At 50.6% G+C, this 22,483-nt stretch overlaps 6 protein-coding genes across 6 annotated transcripts; 4 read left to right on the top strand and 2 right to left on the bottom strand.

The window, feature by feature from the left end:
• Positions 1-703: 703 nt before the first annotated feature.
• Positions 704-2,601, top strand: KD926_001294 (MFS transporter; the record flags this gene model as incomplete). The annotated part of the gene is made up of 7 exons (XM_053104988.1): positions 704-903; positions 961-1,292; positions 1,356-1,712; positions 1,761-1,814; positions 1,870-1,917; positions 1,964-2,281; positions 2,357-2,601. 7 exons carry the CDS (start codon positions 704-706, stop codon positions 2,599-2,601), a joined length of 1,554 nt encoding a protein of 517 aa, XP_052951817.1.
• Positions 2,602-4,266: 1,665 nt separating this feature from the next.
• On the top strand, positions 4,267-5,850 carry KD926_001293 (putative O-methyltransferase; the record flags this gene model as incomplete). Its single annotated transcript, XM_053104987.1, has 4 exons — positions 4,267-4,279; positions 4,421-4,659; positions 4,762-5,624; positions 5,673-5,850. 4 exons carry the CDS (start codon positions 4,267-4,269, stop codon positions 5,848-5,850), a joined length of 1,293 nt encoding a protein of 430 aa, XP_052951816.1.
• A 96-nt stretch (positions 5,851-5,946) lies between these two features.
• On the bottom strand, positions 5,947-7,611 carry KD926_001292 (GMC family oxidoreductase; the record flags this gene model as incomplete). Its single annotated transcript, XM_053104986.1, has 1 exon — positions 5,947-7,611. The coding sequence occupies one exon, from the start codon at positions 7,609-7,611 to the stop codon at positions 5,947-5,949; it is 1,665 nt and encodes a 554-aa protein (XP_052951815.1).
• An 806-nt stretch (positions 7,612-8,417) lies between these two features.
• KD926_001291 (uncharacterized protein) lies at positions 8,418-9,707 on the bottom strand (the record flags this gene model as incomplete). The annotated part of the gene is made up of 5 exons (XM_053104985.1): positions 8,418-8,748; positions 8,822-9,198; positions 9,284-9,354; positions 9,427-9,463; positions 9,522-9,707. 5 exons carry the CDS (start codon positions 9,705-9,707, stop codon positions 8,418-8,420), a joined length of 1,002 nt encoding a protein of 333 aa, XP_052951814.1.
• Positions 9,708-10,557: 850 nt separating this feature from the next.
• Positions 10,558-17,162, top strand: KD926_001290 (type I polyketide synthase; the record flags this gene model as incomplete). The annotated part of the gene is made up of 7 exons (XM_053104984.1): positions 10,558-10,847; positions 10,913-11,195; positions 11,252-11,869; positions 11,934-12,549; positions 12,603-16,506; positions 16,571-17,060; positions 17,115-17,162. The coding sequence occupies 7 exons, from the start codon at positions 10,558-10,560 to the stop codon at positions 17,160-17,162; spliced, it is 6,249 nt and encodes a 2,082-aa protein (XP_052951813.1).
• Positions 17,163-17,740: 578 nt separating this feature from the next.
• Positions 17,741-19,898, top strand: KD926_001289 (GMC family oxidoreductase; the record flags this gene model as incomplete). The annotated part of the gene is made up of 6 exons (XM_053104982.1): positions 17,741-18,070; positions 18,134-18,186; positions 18,247-18,790; positions 18,858-19,581; positions 19,635-19,769; positions 19,849-19,898. The coding sequence occupies 6 exons, from the start codon at positions 17,741-17,743 to the stop codon at positions 19,896-19,898; spliced, it is 1,836 nt and encodes a 611-aa protein (XP_052951812.1).
• Between the last annotated feature and the right edge of the window lie 2,585 nt (positions 19,899-22,483).

Raw genomic sequence — 22,483 nt, 5'->3', positions numbered from 1 at the left:
ACAGTGACACATCGCAAGAGCGTGTTACTGTCGTTGCCTACATACCACGAATTGTGCCGAGTAAATAAAAATCACGCACAAGGCGGGCAACAAGACAAGATGCATGTTGATCACGGTTCGGAAGAATGATAAATGTTAATTAGACTGAGTTGTTACATAGCGATCATAATACTTAGCAGCAGCCACTTGCATGTTTAATTAAGTTCTGCTGATCTTTTCTCAAGCCACAACGAGCATTCCTCTCCACATTCCACCGATAGATAACACAGGTGTCACCTGTTCTCCTTTCCCGACAGGACGGTATTGGCGAACGATGGTTCGCAATCAAATGGCGTATCATCCCCTGTTTGGGCGAAATTATCAGTGCTCATGCATGTCTTCCCATAGTCTGGGCGGATAATCGTTATCGTGCAGCCAATATTGGCCCTTCAGCCACAGATCGACATCCATGCATCTCGTGCTGGTCTTGTCGAGTCGTCGCCACCCCCTAGCATGAGAGATAATTTTTGCTAGCCAGACCTCACTTCCCAGGCGCAGTTGGGATTTTGTTTCTCAATCTCCCTGTCTCGTCCTGAAACGCGACACATGCACCCTCCGTTTCCTGCTCTTTGTTTCAATGACAATATTGTTCGAGTCTAGGTTGAATTATCCGGATTCCGAGTGCCCAGCATGGAGGGACCAGGTTTGTTTGCTAGAGGGAAATATGATCGGACCCCATTGCTCACCTACCTACGCTTCAGCGAAACCTCCTCCGTACTATGATACCCTAAGACCCGCCTCCGATGTCGAAGTCACGAATTCCCCGCATTCGTCAGTTATCAATGAGCGCAAGCTCGTGGCCAAGATCGACCGGCATATCGTACCATGCCTCTGCGCCATGTATATACTCTCATTCTTGGACCGGTAAGAAGGCATTGCCAACAGTCAATGGATGGCAAGAATGCTAAGGGGTACGGACAGGGTCAACATCGGGAACGCGTCTATAATGGGTCTCAAGGAAGACTTGAACATCGAAAATGGGACCAGGTATAATACCGCCCTGACGATACTCTTCGTGCCTTACATTATCTTCGAGATCCCGTCGAATATTCTGTTGAAGAAGTTCAAGCCGCATGTTTGGCGTGCGTTTCTCCTGTCTTTTCATGTGGTAGACCCGGCGCTGATTGAAGACACGAGCAGTGCCGCTGTGTATGTTTGGATTTGGCTTTGTCACGATATGTCAGGGTCTTGTGCAGAACTGGGGCGGATTGATGACAACTCGATGGTTCTTGGGCATGTTCGAGTCGGGTCTTGTTCCTGGGTGTCAGTCGCCTGACTTCCGATCCCCAATCCTTTTGCTGATGGATCGTCTTTAGGTTACTACTTGATCGGAATGTGGTATAAGCGCAGTGAGGCCCAGAAGCGGTTCAGTTTGTTTTTTTGCTCCACAACGGTGGCCGGGGCCTTTGGTGGGCTGCTTGCCAGTGGGATCGGCGAGATGGATGGTCTCCGTGGTTATCGAGGTTGGCGCTGGGTCTTCATCATCGAAGGACTCTTGACCTGTGTGGTTGCGATTATCTGTTTCTTCTTTGTGGGGGATTTCCCAGAGGATGCAAAATGGTTGAGTGAGGATGAGCGGAAATTTGCTATCGCGCGGCTTGCGACGGATACAGGGAAATCAGCTCCGCAGGCCCGAATGGGGATCAAAGATGTTTTGGATGTCTTCAAAGATTGTATGTGATGACGGTGGCCATTCGTGATTTCCTCTGACTAGAGACCAGACAAGATATTCGTTGCTGGATGCATGTATTTTGGGGTTTGCATCCCGATCTACTGTGAGTGGAGCTTAGATGACATTGACACTGGGGCAATGCAGCTGACAAGAAACAGCATACGCAAACTTTGCACCGACAATCATCCAGACTTACGGCTATGACAGTATGTCTCCATCGACCTGCTACATTTCCACCTGCTAACAGTCCAGCCATCCATACGCAACTCTTCTCCATCCCACCCTGGGTGGCAGCATTCGTCTGCTCCATGCTCGTTGCATACCTCTCCGACAAATTCCGACATCGCTACATCTTCGCAATGATCCCATTATTGATCGCGCTGGGTGGACTGGGAATCCTACTGAACATCTACGGCCCCATGCATCGGCACGTGCAATACGGAGCCCTATTTCTGGTCGTTAGCGGATGCTTCAGCGCGCCGCCCGTCCTGGCATGTTGGTTTGCTATGAATCTGGCTAGTCATAGACGACGAAGTGTGGGTATTGCCTGGATGGTTGCGTTTGGGAATTGTAAGTTTCATGTATCTCGTTTCTTGTTGTTTCTTTCTCTTGTGGAGAATAAGCGTTCTAATTGATGGATTATAGTGGGTGGGATCATTAGTCCCTATTGCTTCCTGTCGAAGGATGCCCCAGCTTATCGTGATGGGTATATCATTTGCATTGCATTTGTCTGTCTCTCGGCTGCTACTGCCTCGATCTACTTGTTCGGGGTGTGGTTAGACAATGTGAGGCGGGAGAAAGCTGCTTCAAGTGGTGCTGTTGGAGAAATTTCAGAAGAGGAAAAGGAATTTATGGGCGATATGGCACCTAGTTATCGCTACGTTTATTGACGATAGCCGGGGTCAGTGCTAGAAATCAAATAGAAGAGGAATGTATAAGGTTTGATAAATAGTCTACTAGTGAACATGCCATGAAACCATTTCAAATGATGCATAAACTGTCAGTTTTCTCTGCCATATCTAGTTGACATGAGATGATGAGATCGGGAAATTGTAGATGATAAAGGTTCCTGACCACTTTCTGCTCTCTGGGATCACTTATTAATGAGTATCAGTCAAGTTGATAGCTTAAAACAGTCTCATATAAACACCTACACCATAAAATCCGTGAACAAGAGCCATTTCTAAGCCCTTCAGGCAACATGTAGCAGCATATTTTCACAGCTCGTTCATTGTTGGTCTGTGACCCAGTCCATTCAAGCAGGTATGTAACGGGTCATCTGCAAGATCTGGGAGCATTGAGTCCTGAATATTAGGGTCGATATCGATAATGAAAGAAGAAAAGTCGAAATGTTAGCGATAGATCAATGCGGAGAAAGTATGCTTTCTAAAGAAAGGCCAAAGCGCCACCAGCCTTACGCAGCATCTCATATTACTGTTTGCTATATGTAGTAGAGCCTGGATCTCTATCACATTATCTTTGAAGTCATGGTGGGGGAAGTTTATATCTGCACAGTATAAAATACTGCACCTATATACCGCCCTTAATCGGGGATTATTGCTAGGTCATGGTGAGTCTTGTATTCTCTAGTTTGACAAAACAAGTGAGGCCATTGGCTTGGTTGAGGATATAGATCGAGTATGAAACACCGCGTCTTTATATAATCAAAATAAAACGTGCTGTCAACAAGTAGCTCGCATGGCTTAGTTGGTAAAGCGCATGACTAGTAATCATGAGATCCTCGGTTCGAATCCGAGTGTGAGCATATCTTTTTTCTTTTTTGCTCTTTCAGCGTGGAACTTTTTTTTCTCTAGTCTGACGTTAGCGTGTTTGGCAATCGCCACTTCTCGTATTTGGTGGGTCCCGCCAGGAAGGCAATAGTGGCCGACTCCGCATGCTCCGTCGCTTCTCCGTGAGGCAGAGATGTTTGTGGCTTGCTCGCAAGCGCCGTGAGAAATTAGACCATTTTTTTTTTTTTTTTTAATGATTGAATAATAATTAACTAGTCTTCCTAATGTGCTTTCATTGCCAACATTTATCTACTCGTTGATGAGTACAAAATTACTCCATGGGATTGCCGGTTTATATAATTAAGCCACCCTGCTGATCCATGTTCCACCATCATTGGAAGTATGGTGTCCTAGGTTATTTTCAAAAACGGCTTCAGAGTACAGTACCGTACCACGGAAGAGCTCAGCCAGTGTTCTGAAACAGCATAAGAACGCTCTTGCTCTTGTATTTGGGTTACCTGTATTCCTCTGGTGTCCCCAAGTAGATCCGGGGCTGACCTACTGTTTCTGCCCCGGGGCTGGCAATGGTCGTAACTTCGGGGTAGTGTGGTATACTAGGCACCTTGGAAAGTGTCATTAATCCCCCAAGATAGTATGATCGCGGTGTTATCACGAGCAAATCACCAACTATTGACCAGTTATGCCCGTCAGTGTCATGATTGCATCCCACCGGAACCAGCCGGTGATTAATCTAGAACCAGGCATACCCATGTCTTGGACGAAGAAGTAATCCTAGGTAGCATTTACCTCGCAGCACAATATGTAATGGCTTGGGGGAGTAAGAGTGGAGTAGGCACATACGTATGGTCCGTCATCTATAAGAGGCAGGCCTCCAGGACGACGAAAGGCCACGATAGAGAAACAACAGTGGTACGACTCATTAGACTGGGCCTAACACTAACACTAACACTAACACTAGCACTAGAGATGCCGACTCTGACAGAACTCGCTGAAGAGGCTCTAGCCCATGCCCGTCGCCTGGATGCGTATACCGCGGCGCAGGGCCTCCCCCCGGTCTCTCTGGCTGACGACACGCTAACGAGCGCCCAGCTACCGGCGGACTTGGAGACGGCGAGGTCAGCGCTGGTCGACTCGGCGCAGATGATGAAGCGATTGGCTCAGGGGCCGTTGGGGAATATGACGGAGATATTGTACAGTGTGAGTTTTCCTCTCCTGGTGTTGCTGGGATGAACATGAAAACAGTGAATTTTAGAGAAGGAATGAGTAAATGACAGTGATACTGATAAAACCCGTATATAGTTCACGGACATTATCTCCCTCCAAGCTGTCCACACCTACGATTTACCGGCTCAGGTCCCTGAGAGTGGAACGGCGTCTTACGCTGACATCGCGCGAGCAGTGTCCCTGCCAGAATCTATCTGTCGACGACTGATGGTGCACGCCATGGAGAACGGCATCTTTGAGGAAGTCGAAGGCTGCGTAAAGCACTCTGCCTTCTCGCGCATGCTGGCCGTTGACCGCGAAAGCATGCAGGCTGTTGGCATGGTGCTTATGGAGCTCCTCCCCGCCGGCCACCGCACTCTTGACGCCCTGACTCGCTTTCCAGGCTCACAGAAGCCTACGGAGACGGGATTCAACTTGGCTAACGACACGCCACTACCGCTCTACAAATTTCTGTCACAACATCCAGAACGACTTGCCCGTTTCGGTATGGGAATGAAGTTCTTTTCGCGCGCCGATGGCTTTGATCTCAAGTTTTTAGCTATGGGATTTCCGTGGAGGGAGATTGATCGTGAGGATGCCGTCGTAGTGGATTGTGGTGGCGGAGTAGGCACCGTGTCGCGCCATTTGGCCACCGCGACCGAGAAACTGCAATTTGTCGTGCAAGATATGGCTGGTCCGGTGGCTCTGGGGAGGGATACCTTGCCTGTGGAGTTACAGGGTAGGGTGCGGTTTGAGGAGGCTGACTTCTTCACGCCGCAGAAGCTGATTGGGGCCAACGTCTACTTTTTCCGTTGGATTCTGCATAACTGGAGTGATGCCTACTGTGTGCGGATTTTGCGCAACCTAGTGCCCGCGATGCATGCCCATTCGAAGGTGGTGATCTACGAGTATATTCTGGCAGAGCAGCCGGAACTGAAGTGGTCGAGGAAACAGGGCCGGTGAGTTTTCCCCCATGGATTGAACGATTCAAGCACTAACTCGAGTAGAAACTTGGATCTGGTCATGATGGCCGGTTGGAATGCCGAAGAGCGATCTCTCTCTCAGCTGCGTCAGCTTTTTGCGCAGGCAGACGAGCGATTTGAGCTGGAGGGATCGTGGCAGCCAGAGGGAAGCACCATGACAGCAGTCTCGTTTGGATGGAAAGGAACGAAGAAAGATGAGTAGTTACTAGCAGTAATAGTAGTGTTCATGGCATTTTGTTTTCATTTGAGCTTTTGACCAGGTTTCAGTTTTTAAGTAAAAATGTATAGATGTAGTTCCTTAGCCCAGGATCAAATCGGCCGCCTTCTCGGCAATAGCATAGAGGATTGCCTGATAATGTCCCGTCACAGGGACTGGCATCACACTGGCATCCACCACGCGCAGTCCCTGCACACCCTTGACGCGCAGCTGCGTGTCCACAACCTTGCCCATGGCTGCCGATCCGGCCGGATGGTAGAAGGTCTGGCCGCCGTGCTTGACAACTGCATCGATCGCCTCGTCCGATGAATTCTCCTGGATAGCCGCGAAGCCGGGTCGTGCCAGTTCCCCCTCGACGATGGCCTGGCCCTCAAGCGTTCCGGTTAGAACCTTCGCAACTTGTCGAATGGTCGCGCGCAGCACTGCCCGGTCGACCTCAGTGGCATAGTAGTTGGGATCAATGCGCGGCGGCGTCTGCGCATCTGCCGATGCCAGAGTAACGCGGCCGCGCGACGTGGGCACCATACCCAGCACCGCCGTTCCGATATGCGTGCCATCCATGGGCACGTCGACCCCGGAGATTTGAGCTCCGGCCGGCGCATACACAATCAGAGTCTCGGCGTGGGCGAAGTCTGGTGCCAGGTAGGGGTGGCCGTCGACCGACTCGCCGTCGATCTTCAGCGCGCGCTCCAGATCTGCGCGTGGTGTCTGCACCGTCGCATTCCAGTCGCAGGGCAGACCCAGGCCGTAGGCCGGGCTACTCCACTGCGCTGTGCCCAGAGACAGCCCCTGCTCAGGGTTCTTGACCTTCCACCATTGATTGAAGGAGAAGTGGTCGTGGAAGTTGCGGCCGACTTCCGGGGCATCCACCACCGCCGTCAGACCGTGGGCCTCGATCTCCTCGCGCGGTCCAATGCCCGACAGCAGCAGCACTTGGGGTGTGCGATAGGCACCGGCCGACACGATGACTTCGCGGCGAGCAGTGAATGTGCGTCCGTCGACCGTCTCGACGCCTGAAGCCGTGAGCTGGCCGTCGCGCGTCTCCGTCAACACCTTCTGGACCAGTGTCTCGGTCACAATGTCGACATTTTGCAGCTGGCGCAAACCATAGGCCTCGCTCGACAACTGCCGTTTGCCCTGGTTCCAGTTCTCCACCAGCTCGCCGAGCCCGAGTGGCTTGCCCGCGTTGGCATCTGCCACCACCGAGACGCCCACTCGTTCCCAAGCGGCCCGCAGCGGCTCCTTCAGTGGATACTTGCGCTCCGCGCTGCTCGCCGACGCAGTAATGTTATGGATGGGCCCGTCCTTACCGTGCGTGGCCTCGTCGGCCTCGCCAAACGGCAGTTTAGTCTCGCTGCGCTTGAAGTATGGCAGCAGCCCATCATACCCCCAAGAAGCGTCCCCAACGGTGCGAGCCCAGAGTTCATAGTCAGCTGCGTTTCCGCGCGTCCAGGTACCGTAGTTGGTAGCCGAGCCACCGCCGACGGCCTTGCCAGCGCTGTTGTAGCAAACGCGGCCGTCCAGGTGCGCCTGCGGCGTCGTGCTGTACGCCCAGTCCAGCGGCGAGTAGTGGGCGCCGAAGCAAGCCAATGGCGCGCTTGTCAGAGGGTGATCAACGACCGAGGAGCCGGCCTCGAGCACGAGGATGCGCGCTTGGACATCCTTCTGCGCGAGGCGGCCGGCCAGTGCGCTACCGGTCAAGCCGGCGCCGATGATGATGTAGTCGTATTCGTCGCTGATAGACATGATGGAATTGATTAGAGTCAAAGTAAATGTAAGTAAAACAGCGGAGGAATCGAGTGCGAGAAAAAAGATAATACGATCGAATCCAGCAGGATTGGCAGGAATCACCGTGCCTGGAGCCACCACCAAGAATCCCTCGATTTAAATGACCGGATTCTCAGCCTCGCGCCCCTCATGGTGAGGTTTTACGAGGTGGAATCCGGAGTTTGAGTCTCATAGGACCATCGAATCGGAGTAACTCATTTCACGCTGGGCAGAGCTTGGCTAAGCACTACGGCGGTAGCTGGCGCCAGGCGAACGGCTGGAAATTGTAAGGGCTGCGACGAGCAGGGACAACCCTGGAATGGAGGGGCCAGAGCCTAGGCATTGTCCAAGCTATTCTATCTGACGGTTAATTACAGTAAGTCGATGCTGATTGCTGACATGCAGATGGGGCGGGGGCTCAGGTCGAATGGGCCAAAGGAACGCTAATCTCACGCTGACCTAAGCAGCGCCCTTGACCCAATATGGAGAAAGAAGTGCATTAAGAAATTAAAATGGAGAGTACTTCGTAAAGCTACGAAATACGGAGTACTAAGCATAGAATAAAGAAATCAAGACCCACCCCAGTTCAACGCCAGACGTAATCCCACCCAAACCGGAAAGTTCCCCGATGCGAGGACTGTATTTGACTTACTCAGTAAATCGCATGTCCCAAACATGTCGAGCCCTTGCCTGGACCCCAAATTCTACTGTAACGTTAATTTGAGCCAGGCCCAGGAATGCATAAAATAGTACAAAAAAACGAGGTAAAGGAAAACAGAGGACTTTCATGTCGCGCCTGACACTCGCATCTCATTCATCTCCCATTGCGTCTGCACGGTAATCTGGCCTGCTTTGCGACTGGTCCCCGGGTCCGTATCGGTCGTGCGTCCAAATGGCATGGTTTCCTCGCTGGCCTCGAGTCGGCGAACCTTGGAGACTTGCCGGAAGTACCGGAATCGGCGCACGAGGGGCCCAAGTAGAGGGCCGCAAGCCACCGTAATACCCAGGGCTGGCTCGAGAAAACTCCACATAAGAGGGTAAGCAGCGGAGTAGGTGATGTCCGTGTAGTCGGTTTCCATAAGACTTTGGATGCGGAGGATGCTGATGATCATGGTGCTGTCGAAACGTGGCTGCGTTAGTGTCTGTGCTTGCGAGAAGAGTAAGAAAATAGAAAGAGGATAAGACGAACAGAATGCCCAGCCCGAAGATGCCAAAAAGCGCCACGCGGTTGCCTTTGCTGACTTTCAGCTTGTAGATCATGGGTAATGGTAGAACAAAGACGCAGACGTCCGTTATGAGATCTAGAGTGCCGACAGCAAGAAAAGTTGCTTTTTGGTTGGCACAGCGGCCGCCTGGGATTGTCTGGTCCCAGTTAAAGGCTAGCGGCGTGCAAAGCAGGAACGCAGTCAGAATGACCATGACCCCCCATGACAGGATGAAGCCAATGGTGACCCACGCGGCGATGCGGAAAGTGCGCACGAAAAAGATGCGGCTGTAGAACAGGCAAATGGATGTTTTGATCAGACTTAGAGTTGATCCGTAGAATGCCTGCATTGCCACGAGAACCTAGACAAGGAGTGAGCAACCACTGAATAGTAAGCGGCAATGTAACCCGTTGCTAGGGCTCTAAGGGGTGGGGACCAATAGGTACCTTGAGGAAATTGGTGACATGAGACGGCGGGATTTCATTGGCGTGATGACCGGCGGATCCGAGGAAAATCTCTGCAAGACAATGATTAGCTCTCATGACTCTTGAATAGCCAAGAATAAAGGAGGGGGTGGCTCAAATCATACCAAGCATGACAGCAACACCCATGCCGTAGAGAAGAGCCTAAGCGTTCAGTTATGATTCTGAGGAATTTGGGCTTGTTTTCTGTTGCAGACCATACCTGTGCCACGAAAATTACATAGTCTTCTGCCAGCAGCTTTGTGCGATTCATATGCTTGGCGACGATTCGAAGAACCACCGACGTTGTGGAGGTGAGAGTGAAGACAATAGCCACTATGAAGATGGCCACGCTACGAGAAGAGCTCAGCTCGTCGGCGGCCGTCCGCTTGGCGGATGATTGGTCCATGGGTACAGAAATTGCAGACACGCACACATAGATTCTCCAGCGAACATTTTGCTGACAGGCAGCATGGGATGATGCTGGGACCTTATGTAGAGCTTCATGGGTATCTGCAGGGGGCGACAGATGACTAGTTGGCTGAATTCGAGTGATCGTACTTGGAGAGAGAACGAAAAGGCAATGGTGAGACGTGAAGTCGCTGATCGGCCCCAAAACGAACTGCAGAGATCATTTGTTCGCTTTGACTACTTGCAGGTACTTACAGGGAGGAGCCTGTCAGATAATCGAGACACCCCCCGGGCCAAGGCATACGTCGGACGTCTAGCCCCTCTTGAACATCCTGGCGTCCCAAAAGTCAGACCCCAGTAATCTATGACCAATATGCTCCAATGCATCCTCGCCGGGGTCTGCATGATTAGGCAGTGTAAACCGGGAAGAGGGAATATTCCCTTGGGGCTAGATAGATTTATCACGTTGCCCGCATATCGCGATGGCACTAAGGAGGCCTGACGGTCGTCTCCTAAGACGCCGTTATCCTTTAATGAGGCCAAAATTGCACGAATAGACTGCCTTTCCCCAATCATGGGTCCAACTAATTAAAAGAAGCGAGGCTCATTCGCCAGCTAGGCGCTCGTGGTAGATGTTATGAAGTTATGTTGCATTCGGGGGCCCCATGGTAGCCAGCCTCCAGTGCAAAGTACCCCAAAGGCCGTTGGAATGACGGATGTAAATAGGATAGCGAGCGTCTCTGTGCTCATAGAATTAATAGTCACTGGGTTCTCAAGCCTCCAGGATTGCCCCATCCTCCTTCGGAGCGTTGTTCGAATTAGAAGGATAAGCTCGCCCAGCTCTGAAGATGGTCAATGCGGCCAGTGTTCTCCATTTTGGAGATCAGACGGTGGATATTAGTTCCTCGCTGCAGGATCTGGCTCGTGTATCCAAGTCGTCTCAAACACTCGCCACCTTTCTGCAGATTGGTGTCGATACTCTGCGTGCAGCCCTATTCTCTCTCCCGTCGGCTGTTTTATCTGAATTATCGTGGCACACCTTGATAGATCTCGGAGATGCCTTGGCAGATAGGCCGTATGAGTGCGCTCCTTTGGCGCCGGCAGTACTGTGTATTTGCCAGCTAGGATATCTGCTTGTGTGAGTTGAAGATACTGAAACTCTCGTTTCGTAAAACCCGCGCTAACGACGACGTCATGATATAGCCATCTCGAGCGAGACCCTCAAACTTTGTTCAGCAATGATAGAAAGATTCTGCTGGGAGTATGCACGGGCATGCTTCCTGCATCTATAGCAGCGTGTATCACGTCTGTGAAAGAATTACTCAATATTAGTCCCGAACTGATTCGAATTGCCGTGCGATTGGGGGTTCAAGTCTCCGCTCGATCCCAAAGCCTGGATAAATCAACTGAAAGATGGGCATTAGCTTGCGCGGGGCTCTCGCTGAACTCTTTAAAAGAGATCATCGTTCAGTTCCATCAAATTCATGTTTGTCAAACACCGATTTTCTCACTATCAAGAAAATTATACTGAGAGGGGCATAGTCTGTGTCTTTACCTCGGCGACTCTATATTAGTGCCTTGGTGAATCAATCCTCATTCACAGTCAGCGGACCACCTACGAAGCTACGGCGTTTTTCGGATTTTATAGGAACACGTTGCCCTGAAACTCGGAGGACCTGGCTATCCTTATATGGCGCCTACCACGCCAGTCATATCCATGACGGGGATATTGAATCAATCATGGGCAACTCCCCGATACTCGACAGGCCGATCTCGTCAAATAGATCGGTTATCTCAACTAGCACCGGTCGTGCCATGGATGACGTGTCGACACTCGGAGATTGCCTGCACATTGCTCTACTTGATATTCTGCGGCGACCGCTCGATTGGACGGTAATAATTGACGACCTGGTTAACTGTGATCTGACTGATCCAGTACTTACTGTCATCGGGCCATCATATATGACAATGTCTTTGAAAGAAACCCTGAAATGGGTCGAAAAAACCAGTCCGACTGAATACGAAATCGCCCACCAGACTCAAGATGGAAGTATTTCAGGCGCTTTCGCAATTGTGGGAATGTCTGGGAGGTTCCCAGGCAGCGAGAATCTAGATGAATTTTGGAATGTCCTTGAAGAAGGACTGGACCTTCATCGAGAGGTATGTCAGCACCAGACCATTATACTGGGCTTACATGGCTAACTCATCTGTTGACTCTCACTAGATTCCCGCCAACCGATTTCCCGTCGAAACACATTGCGACCCCACCGGCCAGATTCCAAACACAACGACAACGCCATATGGTTGTTTTGTCGACCATCCAGACCTCTTTGACGCCCGCCTTTTCAACATGTCGCCGAGGGAAGCAGCGGCAACGGACCCCATCCACCGACTACTGCTCCTGACTACATACGAGGCGCTCCAGATGGCAGGATACTCCCCCGACCGGACACCTTCGACGCAGCGTCATAGGATCGGGACATTCGTGGGCCAAACAAGCGATGACTGGCGTGAGGCCAACGCTAGCCAGAAGATCGACGCCTTCTGGACCACCGGTGGCGTGCGTGCCTTTGGTCCCGGCAGGCTTAATTACCACTTTGGCTGGGAAGGGCCCAGTTACAGCATCGATGCTGCATGCTCGTCCAGCATGGCAGCTATTCAAATTGGATTGACAGCGCTGCGCAGTCGCGAATGTGATATGGCCGTTGCTGGGGGTGCGAATATCATGACCTCCTCGGATCCGTTTGCTGGACTAAGTCGGGGGAGCTTCCTATCGCCCACTGGATCGTGCAAGACGTGGGACTCCACTGCGGACGGTTACTGCCGTGGTGATGGAGTCGGTATGTATCTTCATCAAGATGTGTGGATCTGACTGCTGACTCGCGCTCGTCAGGGATTGTGGTGATCAAACGCCTCGAGGACGCCATCGCAGACCGGGACCGAATCCAAGCGGTGATCAGGAGTATTTCGACGAATCATTCGGCTCAAGCAATCTCAATCACACACCCTCATGCCGCTACTCAGCAAAGACTATTCAAAACGGTCCTCGATGACGCTGGCGTGCACCCCGATCAGCTCAATTACGTTGAGATGCATGGAACGGGGACCCAGGCGGGCGATGGCATCGAGACCAGCGCTGTATCCCAGGCACTTGCTTCGCGACGAACTGATAGCCCCCCATTATATATCGGATCTATCAAGCCTAATATTGGCCACGGGGAGGCGGCTTCGGGCGTCGCATCGGTCATTAAATCAGCTTTGATGTTCCAGAGAAATGTGATCCCACCACATACCGGAATCAAGGGCACGATCAACCCAAGCATCCCTCTAAAGAAGCTTAACGCGGTGAACATCAGGATACCAATGGAAAAAATTTCCTTTACGGCAGACCCAGCCGGTGACGGGAAACGACGTATTCTGATCAACAACTTCAATGCGGCAGGGGGCAACACAAGTATGCTGCTTGAAGATGTGCCCTCCGAGCGACCGGTCGGTCATACCCCGGATCCTCGAAGTTGTCACGTCGTCATAGTCTCTGCAAAGACGCCCGATTCTATCCAAGGAAATGCCAAGCGATTGCTCAGCTACCTCAAAGCCCATCCAGGAACGGATCTTGCGGACCTAGCCTATTCCACCACGGCAAGGCAGATGCATCATGGCTATCGAAGAACTCACGTCGTCGAAAGTAGCGAGCAGTTGATAGCATCCCTGCAAAATGATCTGAGCACAAAGGCCGATGTTACTCTTGCAAATAAGACCCCCTTCGCCGTCTTCCTATTTCCCGGCCAGGGGTCGCTCTACTCCGGTCTGGGGCACACGCTCCTGTCAACGTCCAAGGCATTTGCAAAGCGGATTGGTGAGATCGACGAAATTTGCCGCATGCTAGAGTTTCCGTCGGTCCTGGACCCGATTAGAGACCCAGAATTCGACTATGCCACTTGCAGATCGATCCAGGGACAGTTGGTCATTTTGGCCTGCAACATCGCCCTAGCCGACCTGTGGACCTCGTGGGGCGTTTCACCGCAGCTCGTGACAGGGCATAGCCTGGGAGCCTATGCCGTTTGGTGCACAGCAGGGGTTCTCAGTCTACATGATACAATCTATCTGGTGGGACAGCGGGCGCTCCTGATCGAGCAGACCTGCGAATCGGGCAGCCATGCAATGCTAACAGTCAGTCTATCGGCCGAAGATCTACAAGACCATCTTCATGCCTTTCCCTCCTGCGAGATCGCATGCTTCAACGGCCCAAAGAACACCGTTATCAGCGGGACGACAGGCGACATTGCTGGTCTAGAGACCACCCTGAAATCCTGTAGCGTGCAAACGTTATTAATCAAGGTCCCTTATGCGTTCCATTCCTCTCAGCTCGATAGCTGTCTGGACGGGTTGCAGGCTCTCTGCGAGAAAGTGGAGTTCCATAAGCCTCAGATTCCGATCCTCTCGACACTTCTGGGGGAAGTTGTCTCTGATGCAGGCATAATTAATGCAGACTACGTTACGCGGCAAACCCGACAGTCCGTGAACTTCCTCGGCGTCATTGAGAATTACGCCGCGATGGCAGGATTCAACGCCAAATCGACCTTCTGGATAGAGATGGGCGCCCGGCCCTTATGTCTGCCGATGGTGAAGACCATTCTCGGTAGCTCCGCGGTGAATGCCCTGCCGTCTATGACACCGCGCGAAGAGAACTGGTTCACGTTGAATAAGAGTCTCGCAAAGGCCTACTGCGGTGGATTTAATATCAATTGGATGGCAGTGCACAGAGAATATGAGCCCTCAATGAGACTGCTTCCACTGCCGAGCTATGCCTTCGACCTCAAGAGCTACTGGATACAATACGAAGGGGACTGGTTGATCACGAAATCAAGCCAGCAGGGCCTGGTCAAGTCGGAACTCTCGGCGAAAAAGAAGCTTAGCGCTACGCTGCAAAAGATCGATAGGGAACACTTCTCGGCTGGTGAAGCGACTGTTAACTTCGTTTCCAACCTGGCAGATCCTGACTTGAACGCAGCCATCTCGGGCCATCTGGTCAATGGACATCGGCTTTGCCCTAGCTCGGTGTATGCAGATATGGCGTTCACTGCGGCAGCGTATGTATGGCGCCGTATGGAGAGCAGCGAAGTCCCTGCAATGGACGTTTCGAGCATCGAGGTCCGGCAACCGTTATTGTACACCGGCGGCGATGGCCACCTGGTGAAAGTCACGGCTTTCAGAGGGTCCGGTGCCAAGTTTATTACGGTACAGATCAGCTCCGTGAAGTCCAATCAGGAGGAGACCACACATGCCAATTGCGAAGTCCACTATGGTAACGGTGATGCATGGATAGTGCAGTGGGCGAAACAGCATTATCTGATCCAAGGGCGGATGGACAGTCTAGACAAATCCTGCCAGTCGGGAATGCTGCATCGCATTGAGCGCAAAGAGGCCTACAAAGCGTTTGCCACATTTGTAGACTACAGTTCAAAATTTCAGGGCATGGACGACGTGTTGCTTGATCCACAGTTCTTGGAGGCTTCGGCGGTGGTGCAGTTCCAAACCACTCCGAGCGATCAAAAATTCACTGTTTCTCCATACTGGATAGACAGTCTGGCGCACCTTTCTGGCTTCATTCTCAACACAAGCGAGACCATCCCGGATGACATTGTGTATATCTCGCATGGCTGGGGGAGTATGCGCTTTGCTCGCCCTCTGTCAGAACTTGCCAGCTACCGGACATATGTTCGAATGCAGGAGACAGGCGAGCCGGGTGTCATGGCTGGTGACGTGTACGTTATGGAACAACAGAAGATTATCGCAGTCGTTAGCGATGTGAAATTCCGGTCGATCAAGAAACGATTCTTGAACGTTCTTCTGCCTTCCAACACCCCTGGAGTCAGCGTTCCCGTGAAACCGAAGCCCAGTGTAGCGAAGGCCTCAAATGAAAGACCACACGGTATTGAAATTCCAGCGCCACCGACAAGCCCGTCCTTTGATAAAGTCATTTCTTTGATCTGCGAGGAAACTGGCGTGGCCGTGGACGAACTAACCAATGAGACTGATCTTGCGGATATCGGATTGGACTCCTTGATGGCGATCTTGATCGTCGATAGACTGCGACAGGAGCTGCAGGTTGAAATACCTAGCTCGGCATTCCTTTGTCCACAGCTGGGTGATCTGCGCCAGTTCTTCGAGGAGCGCTTCCAAGACGCTATGGATGCATATTCCACGGCCCCGTCTAGCGTTAAATCCACATCGCCCATCAGCACTCCCACCAGCGAAGACGGACCTAGTTTTGCGAATACATTGCGCACTATCATTGCGAGCGAGCTGGGTCTTCCCCTTCATGAGATCGAGCCCGACGTTGCATTCTCCGAGATGGGAGTTGACTCACTCCTTGGGCTGACGATTACCAATGCTGTCTACGAACAGACTGGTCGAAGAATCTCTTCTAGCTTTTTCAGTGAATATTCCACCTACGCGGAAGTTCAAGAGGCCTTTGGTAGTCCATACGCTCCAGAGCCCGTGCCTATCGCTACTATTCCCGAGATCCCACCGCCTCGGCGTCAGTCCGTTCTTCTCCAGGGCACACTCACTTCGAGCTCTCCGGCCTTATTCCTGCTGCCCGACGGCTCTGGAAGCGCGGGTTCATATGCCGGACTACCTGTACTGGGAGACTCCGAGCGACCAGTCTGGGGGATCCACAGTCCGTTTCTGCGATGCCCAGAACAGTTCCAGCACTCCCTGAAAGAAGTAGCGGAGATGTACGTTGAGGAGATCTTGCGATTGGATCCCAACGGGCCATATTTGGTTGGTGGATGGTAAGTTGTTTATTCTTGCTTTGCCTTCCCCACCCCTGCGAGCTAATCTAGCAATCTCTTACAGGAGTATCGGCGGCATCTACGCTTTCGAAGCTTCTTGTATTCTCCGGCAACGTGGCAAGACAATCGTTAGCCTTCTTCTCATCGATTCGCCATGCCCCGGGACCATCCCCCCTCTAACCTCCGAGACCGTCGACCTGCTAGATCGGTTGGGCATCACGACTAGTAGTAAATCGCAGAAAGATCGCAGCGCCACGCACGCCCACTTCCTAGCCAGCATCGAGGCGCTGAAGTCGTATATACCGCAGCCTATGATGGATGAGAATGCCCCACCGTGTCTGACGCTCTGGGCGCGTAGCGGGGTGTGGGAGTCTGTTCCAAAGGAAGAGCAAGCAAAGATGAGGGCCACATGGGGTGATGACAGTTGTGACGCCCAGCGATGGATCATGGATCCAAGGACATGGCGTGGGGCGAACGGGTGGGATCAGTTGATGCCACAAATTAATGTGGAAGTGGTAGATGGGAACCACTTTAGCATCATGAAGAGACCTCAGGTATGTTTGAAAATCGCCACTAGCGTGAGCGAATGATACTAACGACTTGACTAGATTCTCGAAGTTGGTCGTGTCTTAGCGAGCTACCTAAAGGATTACTAGCAGGGGACGGAGAGAGAAGAGGAATTAGGGCTAGTGTGCTGCAGAAAAGAGCATGTACAATGTACCAGATAGACCAAGTAGACCAACTAAACTAAGTGGAGTAGTTAATACGACTCGGAAAACTCCGGTGGGGGCCAGGGCTATATTAGATTGCGCCACTGCTTTAGTATTACCAATTTAAGCCATGCAGGTAGCTAGTCTGATGCAGATTAAGCCAAGGGACTAAATCGCTGGGCGGAAGGTACTACGTCAGTAGGCGAGGCTCTCGAGAGTTCCTAAACTGGCTCGAGTTTCTTCGCGAAAGCCGCTAAATTCTGACTCTATCTTACTGCAGACATGGCCCTAATTAATGCTCGACAGTATAATGTTCCACGAGGTTACATCTACTAATTTCTGTCGTGGAAGGTGCCTGACAAATTAATCCTTCAAGCCCATCAGCTTGGTTAGTGGCTAGACAGGGGAGCAACGTGTGGTCTGACTGACTCTAGTGGACGATGCCCTCGTGGGCTCAAAATGCGAGGTACCTGCCGATCTCTCCGTCAGCTCAGCTGAATTTCTAACTCACGCGAATCGCGACAATGGCTCTTCTTCGCGCGTTTTCTTTGTTCTCTATATTGGCCGTCTCGACCGCCGCGGGCCCCTTCGACGCTCCCGAGGCATCTTTGGGGACTCCAGAGGATGCGAGCTATGACTACGTTGTTGTTGGCGGTGGCACGGCTGGATTGACGATTGCCGGACGCCTGGCCCAGGAGGGAGGCTACTCGGTGGCCGTCATTGAGGCCGGAGGGTTTTACCAGGACAATGGCAACTTGAGCGTCATCCCGGCCTTTGATATCTGGTACGCCGGTGCTAGCCCGGATGATACCAACCCTAACATCGACTGGGGCTTTGTGACGACACCTCAAGCGGTGCGTTGAAATGGAAACTCATTTGGAAAGGTAATTTCTTTTGCTAACATGGTCCACAACTAGGGCATGAATGGGAGAGAACTACACTATGCGCGAGGCAAGTGTCTGAGCGGCAGGTGAGACAATCGCGCATATCCACGATACCAATTTGAATTCCGGCTAACGCGTCGTATAAGCTCTGCGCGGAACTACATGACCTACCATTGTGGTACCACAGACTCCTACTCAAGGTGGGCCAAGGAGGTGAACGACCCAACCTACGAGCTGAGCAGCTTCTGGCCCTACTTCCAGAAGACGGTGAAGTTCACTTCGCCTGACAACAGTCGGCGCGCTGCGAATGCCTCGGCTCCGGATACGGATCGCTTCGCTGACGGTTCACCACTGCATGTCACAATCCCTGTCTACGCCAACCCGTTCTCCTCTTGGGTGAAGAAAGCACTCCGTTACATGGGATTCAAGGAGGCGAAGGACTTTGTCAGTGGCGAGCTTTCTGGAGTTCAGTACAACATGGTCACTATTGACCCGAGGTGGTCGACGCGTAGTTCATCTGAGGAATTCATCCGTAGCATCGGTGTCTCGGATAAGTTCAAGATCTACACCCATTCTATGGCGCAAAAGGTGCTGTTCGATGGCACCACGGCAACCGGTGTTAAGGTCACTACATCTGGTAAAGACTACACTCTTTCTGCTAAGAAAGAGGTGATTTTGTCTGCGGGCGCTGTAAGTTCAACTCTCTTCCACCCCTCTGCATTAGTAGGTTCACAATATCGCTAACTACGGAATCCAGTTCCAATCACCGCAGCTGCTCATGGTCTCTGGCGTTGGTCCGGCCGACACTCTCGAGCAGTTCAACATTCCCTTGGTCAAAAACCTCCCCGGCGTGGGCCAGAACATGTGGGATCATCTTCTGTTCGGCTTGTCCTACCGCACCAGTACCATCTCGCATTCCGCCGTCGGAAACGCCGAGTACATGGCAAAGGCAGCGGCCGAATATCTTGCCGACGGCAGTGGCATGCTGGGAAATCCTGGCGGTGACGTCGTCGCATGGGAGAAGCTGGCTGGGAAGCAGCTCAAGCGACTGTCAGCTAAGACGCAATGTCGGCTGGGCGACTCATTCCCTGCCGACTGGCCCGAGATGGAATACATCACGCTGGACGCCTACATGGGAAACAACCAGAACTACATCACGGGGTCACCTCAGGACTCCAACATGTATGTCAGCCCGGCGGCATCGCTTGTCTCACCGTTTAGTCGCGGTAACTTGACCATCGCCTCTGCCAGCATGGAGGATGCCCCCATCATCAACCCCAACTGGCTTACTGATCCTGCTGATCAGGAGCTTGCTATCCTTGCTGTCAAGCGCATCCGTGAGATGGTCGATACCCAGGTCATGCAGAAGGTCATTATCGGGTCAGAAGCCTACCCTGGACGCGACAAGGTGTCGACAGATGCCGAGATCCTTAACTTCGTTCGTGACAATGGAATTCAAATCTTCCATGCTGCGGCTACTTGTATGTATCTTTCCTAAATTCCCTTGAAATTCCGTCGATCTAACCTGTACTAGGCAAAATGGGTACCTCCAAAGACCCTCTCGCTGTCGTGGACTCTCAGGGCCGCGTCTTTGGTACTTCGAAACTTCGCGTCGTCGACGCTGCGGCTTTCCCATTCCTCCCACCTGGACATCCCCAGGCCACCGTTTGTAAGAATACCATAGCCCCTCATACTTGACCCTTTATTATCATGGTTGTGGATCCAGGCTAACTGATGAATTATTACAGATGCACTGGCCGAGAAGATCGCCGCGGATATTCTCGGGAAAAAGAAGTAAATCATCACGAGGCTGCACAAGAGGGTTTTTAGTATTGTACTCGAATAGTGGGAAATAATTAGATAGGGGTGGAATCGAATATCGAATAGTCGAATATTCGAAAATAATAGTAATTTCGAATACGAATAATCTATAAATCCCAGCTGACTGATATCTTTTCAAATAAAAATTCCTCCATTCGAAAATTTAGCACGTGCCTACTACCAGGCCCTCGCATTTATATATCTCCCTCAATAATACCAGCCGCCTCATTGTTTCCCCATGCAAGGAATGTCTTCGTAAACCTAACAAATCCCTCCTACTATTGAAGAGCCTCTCTACTGCTACCTCTGATGCTGGAATCGCTAAATAATCCCTGGCGGCAGCCGCAACGCGTAGATACTCGTGACAATAATTTCTCTACCAAGAAAATAACCACTTCTTGTTCTGTATCACAGGATCCTGAGCTATCACTACCCCATCGTGAAAATACCTGTTAATATCAGAAAGTTGTTATTTCGGTAGCTGCAGTCTCTAAAGAATTCGGACTTCTATCGTTCTTGCTACTGATTCCTCTGGGCCACTTGTGATAGTGGAGTCTACCCGAGACGGCAGATACTGCTCGTAAAGTATTTCTTTTATATATTTGATAACCTTGTGTGCAATTTATTTCCCTAACTCTCTTTCCAACAATAATGTCTTGAATCGTGGGTCAAGGACTTGGGTCACGTAATATGCATCTTGTCTATTCATGAGATCATAGTACTTTTTAAATTTGTTTAGTCCAGAGGATGCTGCAGAAGCAATATCTGGGAGAAATTCAGAAAATTCTCTTTCTCCGGATGCGGCATCATTCAGTATGTCATAAAGTTTATAGTAAATGGGTACTGCAAGGCTGATCTGCGGCTGGCGCCTAGAAACTGTAAGTGTAAGTTCCTCGAATTTCGCAAGAATGCATTCAATTTGATAAAAACACTCCTAATCCTCAGTCGTGAATGGTAGAAAGTAGGGTTGACTATCAATCCATTTTTTGATCTGTTACTTGGCCTGCAGGGCGTTCCTAATCATTCGAAACGTCGAATTCTATCTTGTATTAACATTATACTCAATGAACTTATCATTTAACCGATTTGTCTGACAAATCATCTTCTACTGCTGTTTTCTCTGCGGTATTCTTGCTATCCAGAGTCTCATAATTCGAAAGGGGAATAACGCAGAGTGCATCTCAATATCTTTATTTACTTGCATATAATCGCATGCAGTAATAGCAGTTTTGTGAATACCGGATTTTAGCGCAAGAGGATATCACTAACGATAAGATTAAGGACGTAAGCAAGGCAGCGGATATAGCTATCAGTATCTTAAAAACGAAAGGTATCTGTTTTTCTAATACCGTAGAATTTCTTTTTTAAGTTAAAATAGAGTTCTGACATTAACGATTCGTTATTAGTAGCGTTATCCGCAGTAATGGTAAAGATTTTAGGTTCAATTTTAAGCTCCTCAAGTATCGAGTGGAGTAGGTCTGCCATATTTTCTCCCGTATAAGCCCCATGCATTTCAGCAAATTTAAGTACTCGTTCTTGATAGTGAAAATCACTATCTAACCAGTGACCAATTACCTCTAATATCGGTTTTAAATTCTTACTTGTCCGCACATCCAGTGATAATGCAATGGTTTGACAGGTAATGACCAGCAAACTAAGAAGTTACCCTCTAAACAAAACGAATTCAGCGTCGATTCGACTAGCGATACCTTTGCGGCATGTAAATGGTAACGTAACATCTGGAATGTCTTTGAAGATCTGCTGAAATGCTGGTAACTCGATCACTGTAAAAGCTATATTGTCTAAGACTGTCTATCGTATCAAGTTTTGTTTCAGTCTTTTTAATTTTTCCGTCTCTGCTTTCTTCCTGAAGAGGCTACTTATAGATTGCTGCTTTATGCTACCACTATTCTCGGCATTATCGGTATTGTTGAGAAAAACCCTATACTTAACAAGATGAATCTTCATGTTAGAAGTTGATATTGCCCTCGCTGAATCAGAAGTTTGCCAGTTACATCGTTTGAATTGAATTTTTCGGTCCTTAACTGGTATCTTGGCACTTTTCCGTAACCAGCCTTTCTCTGGGAGTGGAGACACGATAAACTGGGCCTATAGTAAATCATTCTGCGGTCTACCGCGAGTAAAGGATAGGGTAGAATGCCGGGATATTTCAGATGAGTTCTATTCAGGAAACTCATTCTGCTGAAGTGGTTCTACAGGAAAGCTTCGGTTTTGATCTAACTGGCTCACTGAGTTATCCAGCGTTATAGGCTCCGGACTTTCTTTTGGATAGTTTAAACGAGGTCTTTTAAAGAACCGGTCTTCTGTGGGCGTTTTATCGTCGCTTCTATCATTCAAGAGGTGGTAATCTATTCTCTGAGACCGTTGAGATCGTCTCGGAACGTGAGAGGCATCATCCATTGTAAGTAATGAATAAATACAGCTGTCGCTCATTGGGATAAGATAGAGAAGCTTGGATATCTCGAACTATTCTCTCAGAAATGTGCAGGAGATATTGAGGTAAATAAAATGTACGCGACAAAAACACGCTAAATCGCGCGG

This window comes from Aspergillus affinis (genome assembly GCF_023601865.1).
Source record: "Aspergillus affinis strain CMG 70 chromosome Unknown NODE_125_length_105666_cov_89_023118, whole genome shotgun sequence".
NCBI lineage: Eukaryota > Fungi > Ascomycota > Eurotiomycetes > Eurotiales > Aspergillaceae > Aspergillus > Aspergillus affinis.
The sequence above is the reverse complement of the archived record's forward strand: the minus strand, read 5'-3'. Positions and strand labels throughout refer to the sequence as shown.